General features: G+C 57.6%; 10 protein-coding genes across 10 annotated transcripts; 4 read left to right on the forward strand and 6 right to left on the reverse strand.

The window, feature by feature from the left end:
* Positions 1–28: 28 nt before the first annotated feature.
* Positions 29–1,407, reverse strand: MVES1_003411 (uncharacterized protein; the record flags this gene model as incomplete). The annotated part of the gene is made up of 2 exons (XM_056208228.1): positions 29–1,208; positions 1,235–1,407. The coding sequence occupies 2 exons, from the start codon at positions 1,405–1,407 to the stop codon at positions 29–31; spliced, it is 1,353 nt and encodes a 450-aa protein (XP_056064203.1).
* Positions 1,408–1,500: 93 nt separating this feature from the next.
* On the forward strand, positions 1,501–2,108 carry YAH1 (mitochondrial matrix iron-sulfur protein; the record flags this gene model as incomplete). The annotated part of the gene is made up of 4 exons (XM_056208229.1): positions 1,501–1,546; positions 1,592–1,630; positions 1,657–1,699; positions 1,727–2,108. The coding sequence occupies 4 exons, from the start codon at positions 1,501–1,503 to the stop codon at positions 2,106–2,108; spliced, it is 510 nt and encodes a 169-aa protein (XP_056064204.1).
* Positions 2,109–2,297: 189 nt separating this feature from the next.
* MVES1_003413 (uncharacterized protein) lies at positions 2,298–4,076 on the reverse strand (the record flags this gene model as incomplete). The annotated part of the gene is made up of 1 exon (XM_056208230.1): positions 2,298–4,076. One exon carries the CDS (start codon positions 4,074–4,076, stop codon positions 2,298–2,300), a length of 1,779 nt encoding a protein of 592 aa, XP_056064205.1.
* A 144-nt stretch (positions 4,077–4,220) lies between these two features.
* MVES1_003414 (uncharacterized protein) lies at positions 4,221–6,839 on the forward strand (the record flags this gene model as incomplete). Its single annotated transcript, XM_056208231.1, has 1 exon — positions 4,221–6,839. The coding sequence occupies one exon, from the start codon at positions 4,221–4,223 to the stop codon at positions 6,837–6,839; it is 2,619 nt and encodes an 872-aa protein (XP_056064206.1).
* Positions 6,840–7,932: 1,093 nt separating this feature from the next.
* Positions 7,933–8,796, reverse strand: SEC65 (signal recognition particle subunit; the record flags this gene model as incomplete). Its single annotated transcript, XM_056208232.1, has 3 exons — positions 7,933–8,321; positions 8,347–8,743; positions 8,770–8,796. 3 exons carry the CDS (start codon positions 8,794–8,796, stop codon positions 7,933–7,935), a joined length of 813 nt encoding a protein of 270 aa, XP_056064207.1.
* A 95-nt stretch (positions 8,797–8,891) lies between these two features.
* MVES1_003416 (proline--tRNA ligase) lies at positions 8,892–11,072 on the forward strand (the record flags this gene model as incomplete). The annotated part of the gene is made up of 1 exon (XM_056208233.1): positions 8,892–11,072. One exon carries the CDS (start codon positions 8,892–8,894, stop codon positions 11,070–11,072), a length of 2,181 nt encoding a protein of 726 aa, XP_056064208.1.
* Positions 11,073–11,142: 70 nt separating this feature from the next.
* Positions 11,143–12,501, reverse strand: SES1 (serine--tRNA ligase; the record flags this gene model as incomplete). Its single annotated transcript, XM_056208234.1, has 1 exon — positions 11,143–12,501. The coding sequence occupies one exon, from the start codon at positions 12,499–12,501 to the stop codon at positions 11,143–11,145; it is 1,359 nt and encodes a 452-aa protein (XP_056064209.1).
* Positions 12,502–12,593: 92 nt separating this feature from the next.
* Positions 12,594–13,943, forward strand: zuo1 (hydroxymethylglutaryl-CoA lyase; the record flags this gene model as incomplete). The annotated part of the gene is made up of 1 exon (XM_056208235.1): positions 12,594–13,943. The coding sequence occupies one exon, from the start codon at positions 12,594–12,596 to the stop codon at positions 13,941–13,943; it is 1,350 nt and encodes a 449-aa protein (XP_056064210.1).
* An 18-nt stretch (positions 13,944–13,961) lies between these two features.
* Positions 13,962–15,158, reverse strand: MVES1_003419 (uncharacterized protein; the record flags this gene model as incomplete). The annotated part of the gene is made up of 1 exon (XM_056208236.1): positions 13,962–15,158. The coding sequence occupies one exon, from the start codon at positions 15,156–15,158 to the stop codon at positions 13,962–13,964; it is 1,197 nt and encodes a 398-aa protein (XP_056064211.1).
* Positions 15,159–15,274: 116 nt separating this feature from the next.
* On the reverse strand, positions 15,275–17,473 carry MVES1_003420 (uncharacterized protein; the record flags this gene model as incomplete). The annotated part of the gene is made up of 11 exons (XM_056208237.1): positions 15,275–15,420; positions 15,473–15,625; positions 15,652–16,110; positions 16,136–16,275; positions 16,302–16,335; positions 16,363–16,402; positions 16,437–16,463; positions 16,500–16,555; positions 16,804–16,972; positions 17,011–17,253; positions 17,471–17,473. The coding sequence occupies 11 exons, from the start codon at positions 17,471–17,473 to the stop codon at positions 15,275–15,277; spliced, it is 1,470 nt and encodes a 489-aa protein (XP_056064212.1).
* Positions 17,474–17,520: the final 47 nt, after the last annotated feature.

Genomic DNA, 17,520 nt, shown 5'->3' on the forward strand with positions numbered 1-17,520 from the left:
TTTACAAGCCTCGCGCCGCAAGTGTCTTTTATGGCTGTATGCCCTCGTAATGATAATCGCGCGCAATAAAGTATCCCGCGAGGAAATTAAAGAGCGCAAATAGAACAAAGACGAGCCCGCCCGTATGGCCATCATACGCACCCAGCGCCGTGCGTAGCGGAGGAAACGTTGCGCCGACGATAATATTCGAGATCCAATTAATTCCAAGCCCAATGGAGGACCCTGTCGAAACCCGCTGTGACGGGAGCACTTCGGGCAGGATCACAAATGGGATTGGGCCAAGGCCCACCGAGAAGCATGCAATCACGGTGACCAAAGCAGCCGCGCTAAGTGCTGCATTGTCGTGCATCATACTGTATGCAAGCACAAGGCACAATGTCCCCATACTCAATGTCGAAAACAAGAGCAGCCTGCGCCGACCCAGCCTGTCTTCGGCGACGAGAAAGATTGGCGGAAAGGTCATGAGTGCATTGACGAGGGTAATGAGAAGACCCACTGTGCCCGCACGCCCCGGCATCACAGACGAGAGAATGCTTGTACTATAGTACAAGATCGCATTCACGCCGCTAAACTGCTGCGCCATCTGCGTCAATGCAACAATCCACAAACCGTCGCGGAAGGAGGGCTGAACATGCTGCGTCGAAAATGCGGGAGGAATGTCCACCGAGTCATCCTCCTCGATCGCCTCGTACTCAGACATGCCCCACAGCCTGCGCCGCAGACCAGAGGCGCTGGGTCCCGACGCTACAATGCCGAGCGAAATACTCTCTGATTCCAGCCATACAGGACTCTCGATCGCCCAAAAGATGCCTATCGTGAGCTGCACGGCTGCGATCCCAGCAGATATTAGGGGAACACGGTGCCAATTGCTCTTGGCGAGCATCACAGCTGTCCCTCCGGCCTGCGCTACAAAAATCCCACACACTACCGCGACCTGATTCAGGATCCCAATCTCGCCACTCAGCTCGGGCGGCGAGATCTCTTTCAGGTATAGTGGAACCAGCACGACAGAAATGCCCGCACCGAGACCTTGGAGAAACCGTGCAAGGCCGAGGGACAATGCAGTTTGGGATGTGCCCAGCACGAGACCGCCCAAGAGAAAAAAGAGTGCACTCACCTGGAGTCCTTGGCGACGTCCCAGCTTTGCAAGCCGCGCAATAATACTGTATGCAAGCGACGATACCGTGCCGCCAATCGTGAACATGACCCTGCTGTTAGCAAAGTGTGTACGTACGTCACGCCGCCAAATCCAGACTCGGACAGGTGCAGGCACCCGAGCGCGTCGGAGCATGTAAAACGCTCATGCAGCGCATTCAGCTCCGATATCCCATAGCCAAACTGGAACGCGCCCAGAGCCACCCATAGGACCATGCCGACGAGCGCTGGCGTCAGCATCGCACCGGCCATCTTGGCAGCACGCTGTGGAGTCGGACGCGAACGTCGATGAGTCAGCGAATGCACCGTTTTTCCATTGCCAGCGACGTCTGTGTCAGAATGCGCATGGCAGCGGCGATGCGTCGGTACACTGCGCTGCGGCGCGGATTAAGTGTGCCGCGCATACCTGTACCAGTGGCAGCAGCACGGGCACCAGGGCGTGCCACACCTATACGCATGCTACATACTACTCTGCGTACGTTCTTCCATCGCTGACCAAAGCTTTGCGGCATGAGGGAATTGACCGACCCAAGCCGGGCACGGGGTACGTGCAATACACGACTCACCGCAGCATCAAGATCACGTTCCGCGACGCGAATGGGGACAATCTCAGAACTGTGGAAGCGAACGAGGGCGACGATATCCTCAGTATTGCGCACGAGTACGATATCGACTTGGAAGGCGCATGCGAGGGCTCAATTGCATGCTCGACGTGCCATGTTATCCTGGAAGAGGACGCATACTACCAGCTGGACGAACCAGGTGACGATGAGAATGATATGCTGGATCTCGCGTTTGGTTTGACCGATACGTGCGTAGCGAGCGAGATGGCTGACGGTAGCTCGCGGCTTGGGTGTCAAGTGAAAGTAATGCGCGAGATCGACGGGCTCGTAGTGCAGCTGCCTTCAGCGACACGCAACATGTATGTAGATGGCGCAAAACCTGGACATTAGCTGGAGAATGCAATTCGGCGTGTTGTAGGACAAATTGATGGCGGTGTGTGGCGTTCGGGCAATGGCAAGCGCTTGCGCGTGTACAATAGCGCGCATTGGGACATGCCCCTGCAAACGCTTCCTGTGCACAATCTTCCTGCCACTGGGCGCGACGTTGATGTATCTTGGGGTATATCGCTACATAGTTTCCTACGCCTCGCTAGCATGCACACTATGCCCAGCCTGCTCATCTGCCAACGCACATAGAAGCGACAAATCAAATGCATTCGGCACGATACCTACGCGGCGGTACAGCAGCGACATTTTCTGCTCGGCACTTGCGACTCGCGCATCCTCTGCATCCTTTCCGTGCAGGAGCGTGACAACCTTGCCAAACGGACGCACACCGCTTCCATCGCTTATCCGCGAAACACGCCCGGCCATATGCGTATAATGTACTGCATCCTGCACCGCGTCGAGTCCCAACAAGTATACATGCGTGAGCGCAGGGATATCGAGTCCACGCGCGCTTGTGCTTTGCAAGAGATAAAGCACTGAACCAGGTACGTCCGTCGGCGCGCCAGGCTCAATGATACGTGCCGGGACACCAAGCGCCTCAAGCGCAGCCGCAGTCTTGCGCAAACTCCATCGCGGCGGCACAAGCGCCAGGCCTTGGCGCACGCCGTCGGCCGCAAATGCAAATGCAAGCGCTTCGAGCAGCGGCATGTATGGCGTATGCGGATCCGGCGAATAGGAAGGAACAATAGCAGGCATTTCGCCATTGGTATCTGTGCGCGCAGGAAGAAACGTCATGTTACGCAGCGGAAGAAGCGTTGCCTCTGCGTGCTCTCGCGCCTCCTCCTGCGCATCCACAACGAGACACGCATGCTCGATCTCGTAGGGAAGCACCGTAGCGCCGCGTTTTCCCTGGCTAAGCCCTGTAAAGTCGATCCAGCGAGCGGACTGCACGGTGTCGCGCGTATTAGTACGCAACCATCCCGTGCGTGCGCCGAGAAAATGGCGCAAGACGGAGTTGGCGGTGGCCGACATGCATACCAGCTGCAGCGGCGAGTCGCCAGGACGCCGCAACATTGCAGGAACGTACTCGTTCCGCGCCGCGCCGCGGTACTGTATCCTGCGCACCTTTTCCGGTGGTCGTTTCTCCGGCCCGCGGCGCGGCGCGCTGCGTTCCATGCCCGCAGACGGTTGTCGCTCGCCGCCCGAGTAGGTCGGACGCATGCCAAGGACCGTGTTCAGGATATCAATTCCCGGAGCGCGGTGAGCAAGATGTTTCCACCGCTGCTTCTCGCTTGGGAAGCGTCCGGGCAGCTGCATGATCGCATCGGCCTCGTCGAGAGCGAGTGTGGCGAGCGTCTCGATCCCGAGCAACGGCGCAGTCGCAGGATCGCGCAGCAGCTCGGAGATGCGCGTCGGCGTGCCGACGAGAATATGCGGCGGTGTGCTTCTCAGTGTTGCGCACTGCGATGCAGGATCGCCGCCGCGTGTGACGACTTGCAGCACCGGATCGAGCGAGTCGGTGATCTCGGGAGAGACAAGTGTGCGCGCCCACGTGCGGTACTGCTCGGCAAGCTCATTGGTAGGGACAAGGATCAAGGCCGAGATGCCTGCGGTCGGTGCTTGCTCAGCATGGCGAAAAAGCATGCGTGGCTTGGCGAGCATGGCCAGCAGCAGTGCAAAGCTCTTTCCAGAGCCCGTATGCGCGCGGAGTACTACATCGTTCGGCCGCAAAAGCGCCGCAATGAGGGCAGATTGCGTGGGCGTGGGTAGGGCCACGTTCGAAAAGGTGGTGCGCAGCTGTGCGCACAAGTTTGTGGGCAGTCCTGCACTTTCGAACGTGGGCGCCGAGGCGCTGTCTCCTATCCCACCTTCCTGCACGGTTACCAACCTCCTACACAGCCCCGTAACGCTCCCTGCGCCCCTACGCACAGCGCACTGCCGCGCCGCTTGGGCCAGCACATTTTGCAGCATGGTGCCGATACAGCTGACGCCCACTTGCAGCGCCCACGAGCAAATCACGCGTCTCGTAAAAAATTAGTCAGCGTTCATGCGTGAAATTGTGCAGGAAACACTCGCAACGCTAGCAGCTCGCTTGTGTCGTGGCGATCGACGGAAATGCCGGACGAGACACCGTACGACGCGGCCTGGATGTCACCATCTCGTAGCTCGAGTGGAGATATCTCTCTGTCTTTTACGCAGGATGAAGAACCAGACGATAGCGCATTTGCTATCATGGATTCATACGCGGAAGACGCAGCTTCCAATATTCACAGCGTGTTTGGCGAGGCGATAGGAGGGAGCAGGGCTTCCACCGCATTGCGCAACGGCCCGTACAACGGCCCGACGCCCAATGCGACGCCTAGTCTGCCGGCACTTCCCTTTGACGATGCGTATTCGCGCGCACAAATGGCTTCTAACCGGATGTCGACCCATGTGGGCGTACCGGACGGTGTGCCGCCTTTTTCGCCGGAGCGCGTGTACCATCGCGCATTTACGCAGAATGCGGGCAATTCCATGCCCGTGCGTTATTCCCTGCTGTGCGACTACCCCACAGCGGACGGTGCGCAGCGTCGAAGTATGGGCGAGCCAAGCACGACTCGGTTCCCGATGCGCCTGTCCAGCACCAAGCGACGGAGCGAGCAGCGCGAGAGTTTAACGAGTACGAATTTTGACACGTTTGCGCTCTATGGCGACAATGAGAACGATGCACTCGAATCGCACGCCTACTCGCGCCCCAACGACGAATTTGATTTGATCAATGCGTACGATGACAAACATGACACACACAACACGACCAACGATATCTTTAACGTGTATGCAGGCTCACTCCCAAGCACACCTGAGCGCAACACACTCGTACACCGGCGACACACAGGCTACGTCTCGCCCTCGACGCCCGTCTACAGCCTGCGGCACAGCAGAATGCGGCGAGATTCGATGGCGTCTGCATTTGACAGCGAGGCGGATTTACATGCTGCCAAGTTTGCAGGCGCCAGCTTGGGAGGGGGCGAAGAAGAGCACGCAAACCTCTCGATGCTCTCAATGCCCGACCAGTCCACGGACAAATTCATTAGGCCACATGACGACACAATGGAGCTGCAAGGTGGCGACGATGAATGGGACGAGCGCAAGTTGAAAGGCAAGGAGCACATGTCTCTGCGTGGATTCGCCAACGTTGGCATGATTGTCATTTTGGTTTTGGCGCTCCTGATGCTGTTTCTTGGGTACCCGCTCCTGACCGCATACCGAAATCACCGGAACAACTTGGCAAGGTCGACGCTGATGAATGTAAACGACGATGGGGATGTCGAGCCTCTTGGAACACAAAACCTGCGCAAGTTTAGCCTCTTGGACCGCGATACGCCCCAGGAAGCGCTCACGCGCAAGAACCTGTACACGGGCCAGACGATGAAACTCGTTTTTAGTGACGAGTTCAATGTTCCGGGCCGGAGCTTTAACGAGAATGACGACCCTTTTTGGCTTGCCGAGGATCTGCATTACTGGCAGACCGAAAATTACGAGTGGTACGATCCCGGCTCGATCACCACGGTCCAGGATCCCGACAATCCGGAAAATGGGTTCCTCCAGATCAAGCTCTCGGAGAACCCCATACATGGCCTCAATTTCCGCGGCGGGCTCTTGACCAGCTGGAACAAGATGTGTTTCACCGGCGGCTACGTGGAAGCCAGCGTCATGCTCCCGGGCCAGCCAAATGCGACTGGTTTTTGGCCTGCAGTGTGGACAATGGGCAACCTCGGCAGGGCTGGCTATGGCGCTACCACCGACGGCGTTTGGCCGTACTCTTACGATACATGCGATGTGGGTACGATGCCGAACCAGACCTATCTTGCGTCGCAAGGCGGCGGGCCCATCGGCGCAGAAACGTCGGGAGAGTGGATCGACCAGTACGGCCCTTCGCTCAGTTTTCTCCCGGGCCAGCGCCTGAGCCGATGCACCTGCGGGGGAAGCGACCATCCCGGCCCATTTGAGAACGGACAGTTTAAAGGGCGCTCCGCCCCAGAGATTGATATTTTGGAGGCGTCTGCGAACAATGGCGACGATGAGCACGGGCAAGTAAGCATGTCTTTGCAAGTTGCGCCGTTCAACTTTGCGTACAATTTGACGGGTCCCAACCATTTCAAAATGTCGACAGATAAAGTGCACAATGCGACCAGGAATTCATACACCGGCTCTGCCTTCCAGCAGGCCATCTCTGCGAAGGTGAATGTGACTGATACTGCGTACGAAATGTCCATTAAGGGGAAGCCGACATTTTTGCGGTATGGCTACGAGTACAAACCGGGATATTCAAAGGATGGGTCGTACATCATGTGGACGGTGGATGGAAAGCAGGTGGCGCTGCTCGAGGGCGAGGCGCTCGGAGCGGATGACGCAGTCGAGATCGCCGACCGACCCATACCTGAGGAGCCAATGTATCTGTTGATGAACCTTGGTATTGCCTCCTCTTTCTCCTGGATCAACTGGGACGTGCTTATGCAACAGTTCGAGGAACATAACCATGCTGCGCGTATGCGTGTGGATTATATCCGTGTTTACCAAGACGAAGACAAGATCAATGTGGGCTGCGATCCGCCCGGCTTCCCTACAAAGGCCTATATCGATCGGCATATCGAGGCATACACGAATAGCGAACTGACCTCTTGGACACTGCCTAAGGACAAGGGTGGATATAATCAGCCGTTCCCGGGCAATAGTTTGATGGGACAATGCTAGGATAAGCCACCGCGGTAACTCGCACAATGCACATATTACTGTAGATGAATGGGCGTGTGGTGCGTGTATGCGTTGTATCGCTGTCCTGCACCTGCTCAGCACGTCTTCTGAGCGCGTTCGGCTCGCCTCTATCCGGATGGGTGCTAGCCAGCAAATCGTATCCATCGTGTGCAAGGCATCCCCCTCTGTATGCTGGCAACGTTTGCTCTGTACAAAGTGCCCCAAGGACATGTATCGCGCATCGAACTTGAGCTAGGCAACGGTCTTTTCGCTTCTGGTAGCGCCGAAACACTGCTACTCGTTGCCTCCCACCATCGTCACAGCCAAATTCTTGCAAAATCTACCGAGCGAATGCTACATATGCGAGTCATATCCTACGATTACACAGCTTGAGGACAGGTCGAGGCCAAATGCTCGACAGAGCCGCAGGTGTAGCAGGAACGCTGCTGCGGCTGGCCGCAATCGCGCGACATGTGGCCAAACGTACCACAGTTGTAGCACTTGACGCCTCCGTTGCCGACACTGGCCAATGCACCCGACGCCGACGAGCAGTCGCGGCTGATGTGGCCAAGCCCGCCACAGTTGTAGCAGCCGCGACTACCACGCACGGGGCGGCCACCGCCGTTCTGCGGACAGGAACGCGCAATGTGGCCAGCCTCGCCACATCGGTAGCACTCGCCACTCGGCGTGGCCGGCGCCTCCGGGCAGTCACGCGACAGATGGTCGGTCGAGTTGCAGCGGTAGCACGACTTTGGAGCCGCCTCCTGATCGCAATCGGACGAAACGTGGCCCTGTCCGCCACAGTTGTAGCTGGAATCAGTGCGCAAAGGCAACATACCAAGTCGGGTTGCCTGCGGAAGGGCAGCTAGCAATCGCATGACCGGCTGGGGTAAGAAGGATACTGTGTACGTACGGCGCCCACAGCTAAATCCAAGTACGCAGACAAAAGCACCAGTATCAGCCCCTATTCTCCTACACGCCAAACACCCACTTGTAACAGCTCTTTTGGAAAGACATGATCGTACACAAAGTGCAAAAGTCGCGTGCCACACTGTTTTTTTTTATTCGCCCTTTGCACTATGGAGGTGTGTGTTTAGCGCCCGATGCGCACGACACGTTTCCGCTGGCGGCGTCCGAGTGCGGGGGCTGGTTTCTGTGCGGGCGTGTTGGCGTCGTCAGGCTTGTCGTCGTCGTCGTCGCCGAGGCCCATACTGCTCATCATCCCGCCTAGTGGTCCCATATTCTGCAAGCCCCCGCCGGCCATTTTGCTGAGATCCATGTTGATCAGGCCAGAAGGCAAGGCCGGGGAGTTGGCTGGCAAGCGCGGCCCGTAAGCAACGCGCTGGATCTTGCGCTGCCGCGCGCGCAGCACATTCTGGGGGCGCGTGTTGTTCTTGCCGTGCGTCGTAGGCACCGCCGGCGGCACGCCGCCGGCGACCGTCTGCAGCTGTGCCGCAAGTGCTTCCAACAATTTCTGTTCTTCTGGTCAGTGCGCGTCGCGACGTACTTGTCGGCAGGTTTGCATGCTGCAAAGTTCCATCTTCCTTGTGCAGCTGAATCTTCACGCGTCCAGGATTCTCCCAGTCCTGCGGGTGGCACCGGTACGGCTCGTGCACAAATGCGAGCCGCAGCTGCTGCGCAGCATTGGATATGATTTGGCTACTGGGAAAAAGGGCCGCCTTTTCATACGCAACGCGGCGGCAGCCATGCCGGTACCGTCGCTTTGCATCGATATATATCGGGTACACACAGGTCCAGTGTTTGTGTGGCCCGTCCTCCTCGCCGTTCTGCGCTGCATGCCGCTCAAGGTCCGACGGCGCCGCAGTGCTCTGCGCCATCGTTTTCTGCCACGTGTTCGTGTTTAGCTGTGTGCCGGACAATGGCGAGATGCCGGGCAGCTCGAACTGGCGTCAGACGTAGCAGTACACACCTCCGTATCATCGTCAAACGCTTCCATCGCCTGCGTGCTGGCGAGAGGCAACCGTCGCGGTCGTGCGCTGACTAAGCCACGTGTTCTTTTTTTGCGGCCGCCTTCGTGGTCTGTCTCCCCCGATGAGTGATACGATTCTTGCGGCGCTGACTGCGTTGTCGATTGCACCGGCAGCGTGTGTGACGCATGCAAAATCCATTTCGCAAACTGCATGGATCGACTCGCTTGGCGCGCTGCCGAGCGGCGCCGTGCCGGAGCGCTACCGTCTCTTGAAGACGATGGTGTTCAAGCCCAAGACGGCCAAGACGGATACGCCGATTCCTCTCTTGGTGATCACGGACGACGCAACACAGACGAGCACGGGCGCAATTGGTGCACATATGAAACTCAAGGAACTGCGTCTTGCTGCTCCGGAGCTGCTGCAATCTACGCTCGGTGCGACCAAAGACGATGGTACGTCGTGTGCCTCCACGCTGACTCCAGTTTCGCCCTTTTCCGTGACAAAATCGAACGCGAGCAATGTGCGCGTCTTGCTAGATGCTGCAGTGGTGAGCAGCCATGTGCTTTACGCCGTGCATGCAAACTCGGCTTCTGAGACTTTGTTTGTGCCTGGCGCGGCGATTGCGCGCTACCTAGAGGATGCAGGCGCTCAAATCGAGACGGTCGATTTGAGCACCCTCGCTGCTGCGCCTGCAGCTGGGAAGCCGCCGGCAAAGCAGGCAGTGCCCAAGTCCAAAAGCGACGCCAAGATTCCCGAGGCAGAACTGATTGGTATCACTGTGCGCAAAGACGGCGACTTTCCAGAATGGTACCAGCAAGTTTTGCGTAAAGGCGACATGCTTGACTACTATGACGTGAGTGGGTGCTACATTTTGAAGCCACTCAGCTTCTACGTCTGGGAATGCATCCAGCACTTTTTTGACACTGAAATCAAGAAGATCGGCGTGCAAAACTGCTACTTTCCACTGTTTGTCAGCTCCGACGTGCTCGAGAAGGAAAAGGACCACATCGAGGGCTTTGCCCCGGAGGTGGCGTGGGTCACGCGCGCTGGAAAATCTGAACTTGAGAAGCCCGTTGCGATCCGTCCCACCTCAGAGACGGTCATGTACCCCTACTACGCACGCTGGATCCAGAGCCACCGCGATCTGCCACTGAAGCTAAACCAGTGGAACAGTGTGGTGCGTTGGGAATTCAAGCACCCCCAGCCGTTTTTGCGCACGCGCGAATTCCTCTGGCAGGAGGGCCACACGGCGCATCTCACCCGGGCCGCTGCGGACGAGGAGGTCCTCTACATCCTCGAGCTCTACCGCCGCGTCTACGAAGAACTGCTTGCACTTCCCGTTGTTCCGGGCGTCAAGTCCGAGAAGGAAAAATTTGCTGGTGGTCTGTACACGACCACGGTCGAGGGCTACGTTCCCACCACGGGGCGTGGCATCCAGGGCGGTACCTCGCACAGCTTGGGCCAAAACTTCTCGCGTATGTTTGACATTGCCGTGCAGGATCCCAAGGCAACCGACGAAACGCGCGGCACACCCCAAGGGCGTCTTTTTGTCTGGCAAAACTCCTGGGGCCTCTCCACACGCACGATCGGTGTCATGGTCATGGTCCACGGCGACGACAAAGGCCTCGTGCTGCCGCCACGTGTGGCTAGTACACAGGTCGTGCTTGTTCCGTGTGGCCTGGGCGTCAAGATCGCGCAAGATGTCAAGGACGGGGTGAACGAGGCGTGTGCAGATATTGCCAAGCAGCTCAGCGACGTGGGCCTTCGCACACACGCCGATCTGCGCGACAACTACAACCCAGGCTTCAAATTCAACCACTGGGAGTTGCGCGGCGTGCCGCTGCGTCTCGAGATTGGGCCCAAAGACTTGGCCAACAAGACCATGGTCGCGGTGCGCCGCGATACTGGCGAAAAGACAGATCTCGAGATGGACTCGCTCGAGCGCACTGTGCCTGCGCTTCTAGATGCGATCCACAAGGACATGTATCAGCGTGCGGACGCAGAGTTCCGTGCGCACCGCAAGGTCGTGACCAACTGGGACGAGTTTACCAAGACGCTCAACGCCAAGAACCACGTCATTATTCCGTGGTGCGAAGAGGAGGCATGCGAGGACCAGATCAAGGACCGCAGTGCAAGGACCGTAGCGGAGGACGAGGCTCAGGACGAGCGCGCACCGTCGATGGGCGCCAAGTCGCTCTGCATTCCGTTCGCCCAGCATGAATACCCGTCCATCGAGGGCAAACAATGCCCACAGTGTGGGAAGCATGCGAAGCGGTGGACCATGTTTGGCAGGAGCTATTAATCTAGACATCCATATAAAATTGCAGTGGCAGCCATCGCCGCAAATCGTATTTCAGCACTATGCGTAAGCACTATTTCTTCTTCAGGCTTGTGCTCGTCTTGGGCAGCTCACGCACGTATGGCAAAAAGTCGCGGCCCTGCATGTACGGCTGGAGAGCAGGAGGAATGCGCAAGCCCTCGGGCGTTTGCCAGTTTTCCACAACACAGCAGAGTGCGCGTTCTGTGGCACAAAGCGTGCCGTTCAGCATGTGGCAATACTGTTTCTTGGTATCTCCTTGCTTCTTAATCCCACAGCGCACCTCGAGCATGCGGCTCTGGTAGTCTGTGCAGTTGGAGCAAGAGACGAGCTCCTTGTATTCGCCCTGGTAGGGGAACCAGGCCTCCAGGTCGTACTTTGCCGCTGCCGCATTATTCAGTGCGCCAGATACGATGGCTACGACGTGGTAGGGAAGACCCAAGCTCTGGTAAAACGCCTCGCTGGTTTCCAGCATCCGTTCAAGCTCTTCCCAGCTCCCTGCAGGGTCCGTGATGCAAAATTGCTCAATCTTTTCAAACTGGTGCACACGGAAAATGCCCCACGTATCTTTTCCGTGGGAGCCGGCCTCTTTGCGAAAACAGGTCGAGTAGCCCGCGTAGCGAATGGGCAGCTGCTCAGCAGGCTTCTCAAACCACTCGTTAGCATGGTATGCAGAGAGGGGCTGCTCCGATGTCGCAATGAGATACTTGTCGTCCTCGTCACCGACGACCTTGTACAGCTCCTCGTCAAACTGGTCGAGCTGTGCGGTCTTGGACATGTATTCTTTGCGCATCATGAACGGCGTCATCATCTTCTTGTACTCCTTCTTGCGCAAAAAATCAAGGCCGTAGTTAATTAGCGCCTGGTTCAGATCCACGCCGTCGCCGGTAAGGAAAAAGCCGCGGTGGCCCGAAATTTTCGTGCCGCGGTCCGTATCAAAGAGCGCCAAGCGATACATCACTTCGTGGTGCGAGAAAATGCCGTCCTTCTTCTCGACATCCGCATTGGGGCCATCGGGATGCCACTTGCGCACCTCCAAATTGTCGTCTTCCGTCTCCGAAATAGGCACTTTGTCGCCGACCAAATTGCCAATCGTGCCTGCCTTGACACGCATAAGGCGCTCCGCTTCGCTTACCTGGGGCTTGAACGAAATGATCTTGGTATCCAGCTCTTTCTTCTGCGCAAGCTCCGCATCCGCACTCTCTTTGTTCTTTTTCTTTGCAGTGATGGCTTTCTGCACGGCGTTGACTTCCTGCTGCATATTGTTCAGCTGAAACTCGAGCGAGGTCCAGTTCTTATACAAAGACAGCACCTCATCAACCAGCTCCACGGGATCAAAACGCTTGCGTTGCGACTCGCGCACCTGTTCGGGGTTTCCCCCCTTCTCAACTTGCAGCAGCTGAAGGTCGATCATCGTGTTGGCGGAGCAGCGAAGCCTCGCGTCGCGGCGTCTGCCAGGTCACGTGCACGAAGCCAAGCGCGCATTTTTTGCAGGACGCTGCCCTAATGACGACGGTGGTTGATATTCCTTTTGCATTGCCGGCCGCCCCGGCGGGCTCTAAGCCTGCGGCTGCATCCACCTCGGCACTTTCGCTGACCAGTGTCAAGATGGAGCCTGCAGGCATGCCGTTCCTCAGCTGCATCCGCCGCCGCTTGAACCAGAGCAGCTTTGCGGAAGACGATGCGCTGGTCAAGCAGCGTCTTGAGGATCATGCTGCGGCAAACACGGAGGTCGATGAGATGGACAACGATATCGGAGAGGAGCCTGAAAGTGAGGCGCTTCTTGCAAGTGATCCAAAGGACTGGAAGTCGCTGGACCACTACGCAGTCCTCGGCCTCTCCAGCCGTCGTTACAAGGCCACCGACCATGAAATCAAGATTGCGCACCGCAAAAAAGTGCTCAAGCACCACCCCGACAAGAAGGCTGGTGCCACGGGCCTGAGCAATGACGACTCCTTTTTCAAGTGTGTTGCAAAGTCGTTTGAGATTTTGTCGCGCCCCGAGAAGCGTATGCAGTTCGACAGTGTCGACGAGGGCGTGGACGACGACGATGTGCCAACTGGCAAGGAGAAACCGGAGCACTTTTACGCACTGTGGGGCCCCGTTTTTGCGCGCGAGGCACGCTTCTCAAAAGTCACCCCGGTGCCGTCGCTGGGCGACGCAGAGAGCCCCAAGGAAGCCGTTGACGAGTTCTACAACTTCTTCTACAACTTTGACAGCTGGCGCAGTTTCGAGTATCTCGATAAGGAGGCGAACGAGGGCAGCGATAGCCGTGATGAGAAGCGCTTCACTGAGAAAAAGAACCGCAATGAGCGTGCGCGTTTGAAGAAGGAGGACAATGCGCGCCTCCGCAACCTGATCGACAAGGCGCTGGGGGTTGATCCGCGCATCAAAAAGTTCCGCGCCGAAGAGCGTGCCGCGCGCGAGGCGAAGCGCAACAAGGGCAAGCCTGGAGCGGCGGGTGCGAATCCTGCCGCCGCTGCAGCCGAGGCCGAGCGCAAGAAAGCCGAGGAGGAGGCTGCCGCCAAGGAAGCTGCCGCCAAGGAGGAGTCTGATAAGGCGGAGCGCGCCGACGCGAAAAAGGCGCGCGAGGCCGCCAAGAAGAATCTCAAGAAAGAGAAGAAGGCACTCCGCCAGATTATCACCGATGCCAACTACTTCCAGCCCGAGGGTACGGCGCCGTCGGCGAACGTGCTCGACAAGCAGCTCACCGCACTTGACTCGCTCTGCGCTATGCTGGAGCCCGAGCAGGTTGCAGCGCTCCGTGTAGAGGCAGAGAAGGGCAAGGATGCTGCGCAGACTGCGCTGGACAAGGCTGCCCAGGACAAGGGACTCGGCGCGGCGTTTACCCCGTAGTTAGCAAAATGTCTCTATCTATCCTTGTAGCGCCCGCACCTGCTCCTCGGTCAGCACGCGGTGTTTCAGCAGCCAGTATGTGTGGTATTTGGCCGCACGCCGCGCCTCTTCGTGTTCGAACTCGGCGCGCAAGCGATCGCGTACATGTTCATCTAGCGGACCTTTTAAACGCATTTCTTCATCAAGGCCACGCAGGACGTACTGCACCACGGTCGAGATCCGAATGTGCGCATTCGCAGCAACGTACGTAAAAGAGCATGCGTCCTTCTTCCATACATACAGTGCACGCTCAAATGCACGGCCGGGCAGTGTCGGCCTTTGCATGGGCGGCCCGCGCACTTGTTTCAGGTGCGGTACATCCGTCACCGAGCTCGTGGCGCGGCTCACGAGCTGCTCGATATACCCGAGCCCGTCGGCATGGCCCGGCGTGTGATGCGCTGCTGTATAGCCCAGCCTTGCGATCGCGTGAAACAGCTCCAGGCTCACGTACGCATCTGAAGCGGCGTACTCGGTCTGCATTGCGCTCAAAGGCGCGTGTGACCACGTACTGGTCCGCACCGCATCCTTGCGCAGCGTCTCGTTCAAGTATGCAGAACACAAATCGCGCAAGCTGATCAGCAGGCGGCGATGCGCCCAGCGCTCTGGCTCCACGGCCTTGGCCAGGGTGCTCAGCTCGACAAGCCCTGCAGATGAGAGCCCGAAATCGCGGCGCAGCTTATGTGCATCATTCCGTACCGCGACGCCAGTTTTATGGATGCGTGGATCAGCCATCATTTCGCGTATACTCGTGGGAAGACCTCGAAAAGAGGAGAGGTGGATAATGAGAATGCGCGTCGCTGTGCTTACTTGCATCACCGCAGCCTTACCTGTACGTGGCCCAAAGTCCCATTCAAGATCAAAGCCGATCGTGTTGGCGATGGTGCCGGTCGTTTCGAGCGCTTTAGGCAGGAGCTGGTCGACCTGGGCTGCCTCGTCGATATAAACCACCTCGGGCGGCGGAAAAGGCTGTGCTGGTGCAGTATGCTTGTATATTTTAGAAAACGCGGTGTGTATCATGCCCACTGGGTTGCGAAAAGAGTAGAAAGCGGGCCGTACCGACATGGTATCTGGTATTTTCTTCTCGTACGGTGCCGTGTCGGCCAACGACGCGGCGAGTTGGTCGAGATGGTGCGGAATCGCAAATTCCATCTTTGTGCGCGACACGCGGCTTGACATGCGCCGCGCCGCATGCACGCAGGGCCGCAATACCCTTTTCGCTCTATACATGCTGCGCCATGCCACGGCCTTGCAACCGTTGCGCAGTGGCCCATGCGTTTGTCACGTGTTACTACTTAGGCAAGCCAGTGCGGCGCTGCCATGGCTTCTTCGGCAACGACAAGATCGATCGAATCGCCAAAGTAGCTAGACTCCTCGTCATCGAGCGCGCGCACGGCGGCCATATGGGCACTACTATCCCCGAGCGTGTAGGCAAGGTACCCTACCGGCGCAATAAATGCGCGCGCTGGAATCAGTTTGTGTAGCATACATACATGAGTAGTCGACCAATGGCTTTGCATCGCGCACACGCAGGCCCGCGGGCACGCTGGGAAAGTGCTTCGAGGTGAGCGTGTGGTACATGGCCTGCAAGAGGGGCAAGATGCGCTCGTCGCGCGTGATCGCGTAATAATGCGCAAGTCGCCATGCTGATGTGAGATGGCAGAAAACGTACGTGTCCGGCATGCATTCCAGCTCATATCGCCGTCGTGCTTCGATTCTAGCAGCTTGCCACTCGCAGGAACCCAGCCGTTTTTGTCGTGCACGAGAAAATCGGCGACAAGGCCCGTCTTGCAGTGCCGCAGCTGCGAGGTAGCAGCCTCCAGTGTTGACTCAAGCACTTGCTGCCACTGCGCGCGTGCACGAGGATCTGGGTGCTTGGTGTGGAACAGGAGGAAGCTCGAGAGAATAAAGTCGGAACTGCGCGTTGCGTCGTACAGTTTCCTGTTCTGCTTATCCTCCTCGTTGCACCAATCGCCCAAAAGGGGGGTATGCAGTCGCGGATGGATACAGTGCGCCATAATCGCATCGGCAAGCCGGGCGCCTTCGTTGCCGTATGCACCGGCAGGATACATGGGCGATCCATGCGCCCATTTCTGCTGGGCCAAGAAAAGCGCGGTAGCAATGTCGATATCTGCATGAGTATTTTGCGCACGTACCACCGTCGGTCGCACAGTCCTCCGCATCCTCCTTGACGTACAGTTGTCCGTGCTTATTGCTGCGGATCTGCCACTTCATGAGGCCGTGCTCGTTGCGGTACGCGAGGAAAAACGCGAGAAGCCCGTCAAAATCCTGCTGGCTGGGGTCAGCTTTTCGGAGACGTACGTATTGTGCAGAACAGCAATCAGCATGGCATAGCCTGAGGTCAGCCGGACAGTACACGTACCGTGCGCTTCCGAGCAGGTAATTGCATCCTCATTATCGCTCTGCGTGTAAGAATGCCACGCAAAGCATACGCACTTCGTCGTTGTAGAAGCAGTATAGGCCCTGTGCGCGTCAGTGCCGGCATACGAGCACACATACAGCAGGTGAAGAGCGCATGTAGCGCTCGCGCCAGTACGCGTACTTGGCATCCATCACTATGGAAGGCTAAGGGCAAGTCCCGTGCATGCATGATACCATGTGGCAGTGCAACATAATCGCGCGCACAAGCCCCGCAGCGCAGCGCGGCAAAGGAAGCACACTGCACGTCAAAAGGGGAGCGCAGCAAGTCGAGCATTTGTCGAGATAACATGCATTACATGATGTATTTTTAGTACACCTACAAGAGGTCCACTCGTCATGCCGCCATACAATATATAAGAAAATGTTTAGCGACGGGCAGCACCAGGAACGTGGCGGCCCTTGCGCTCAGGCGCGACAGCGGTGATCGGTGCAGTCACCGTGACGGGAAGGTTGTCAAAGCCAAGCATACGGATGAGCTCGTCCGTGTCAGGGTCGATCTCGAGCGGCGCAACAGACGAGTCAAGAGCAGACACCTCGGGAACGTATTGGTCCTGTGCGTGTTAGTAAATGTGCAGAGGAGGCAACGTACCTTGCGCTCGCGCTCCTCCTCTTGGAGCTTGAACGAGATACCGCGGACGGGGCCCCGTTGAATGCGCCTCATCAAGTGGGTCGTGAAGCCGGCGATCCTGTTCCTCAGGCGCTTGGTGGGAACAATAGCGACCTCGTCAATGACCTTCTTGTTCAAGTGAAAGTCAAGGGGCGTAAGGCGCGGGTAGTACTTCTCGATGAGGACACGAGAAGCGCGCTTGACAGTCTTGGTACGGACGCGACCCTAAGAAAGTGTTAGTAATTTGTCATGGAATGTGCCATGTCGCATGGGGGTTTTAAAAACGGCGCTGTGGAAGCAAGTAAGAAAAGGAGCCATTGCTTTGCAATTACGCGGGGCGCTTCAAGAGCAGCGCACTCGCTTTCCAGGCAGTATGTACAAACCTGCTCCGCGCAAGCGCCGAGTCTCGTATCCCACCATGCGGCAAGCCTGGAGTACTCACCATTCTGTGCTAGTGTAAGGAAACGTAGAAGCAGCGCGTGCAGAACTCGC

The sequence above is a fragment of the Malassezia vespertilionis genome, chromosome 7 (genome assembly GCF_029542925.1).
Source record: "Malassezia vespertilionis chromosome 7, complete sequence".
Lineage (NCBI taxonomy): Eukaryota > Fungi > Basidiomycota > Malasseziomycetes > Malasseziales > Malasseziaceae > Malassezia > Malassezia vespertilionis.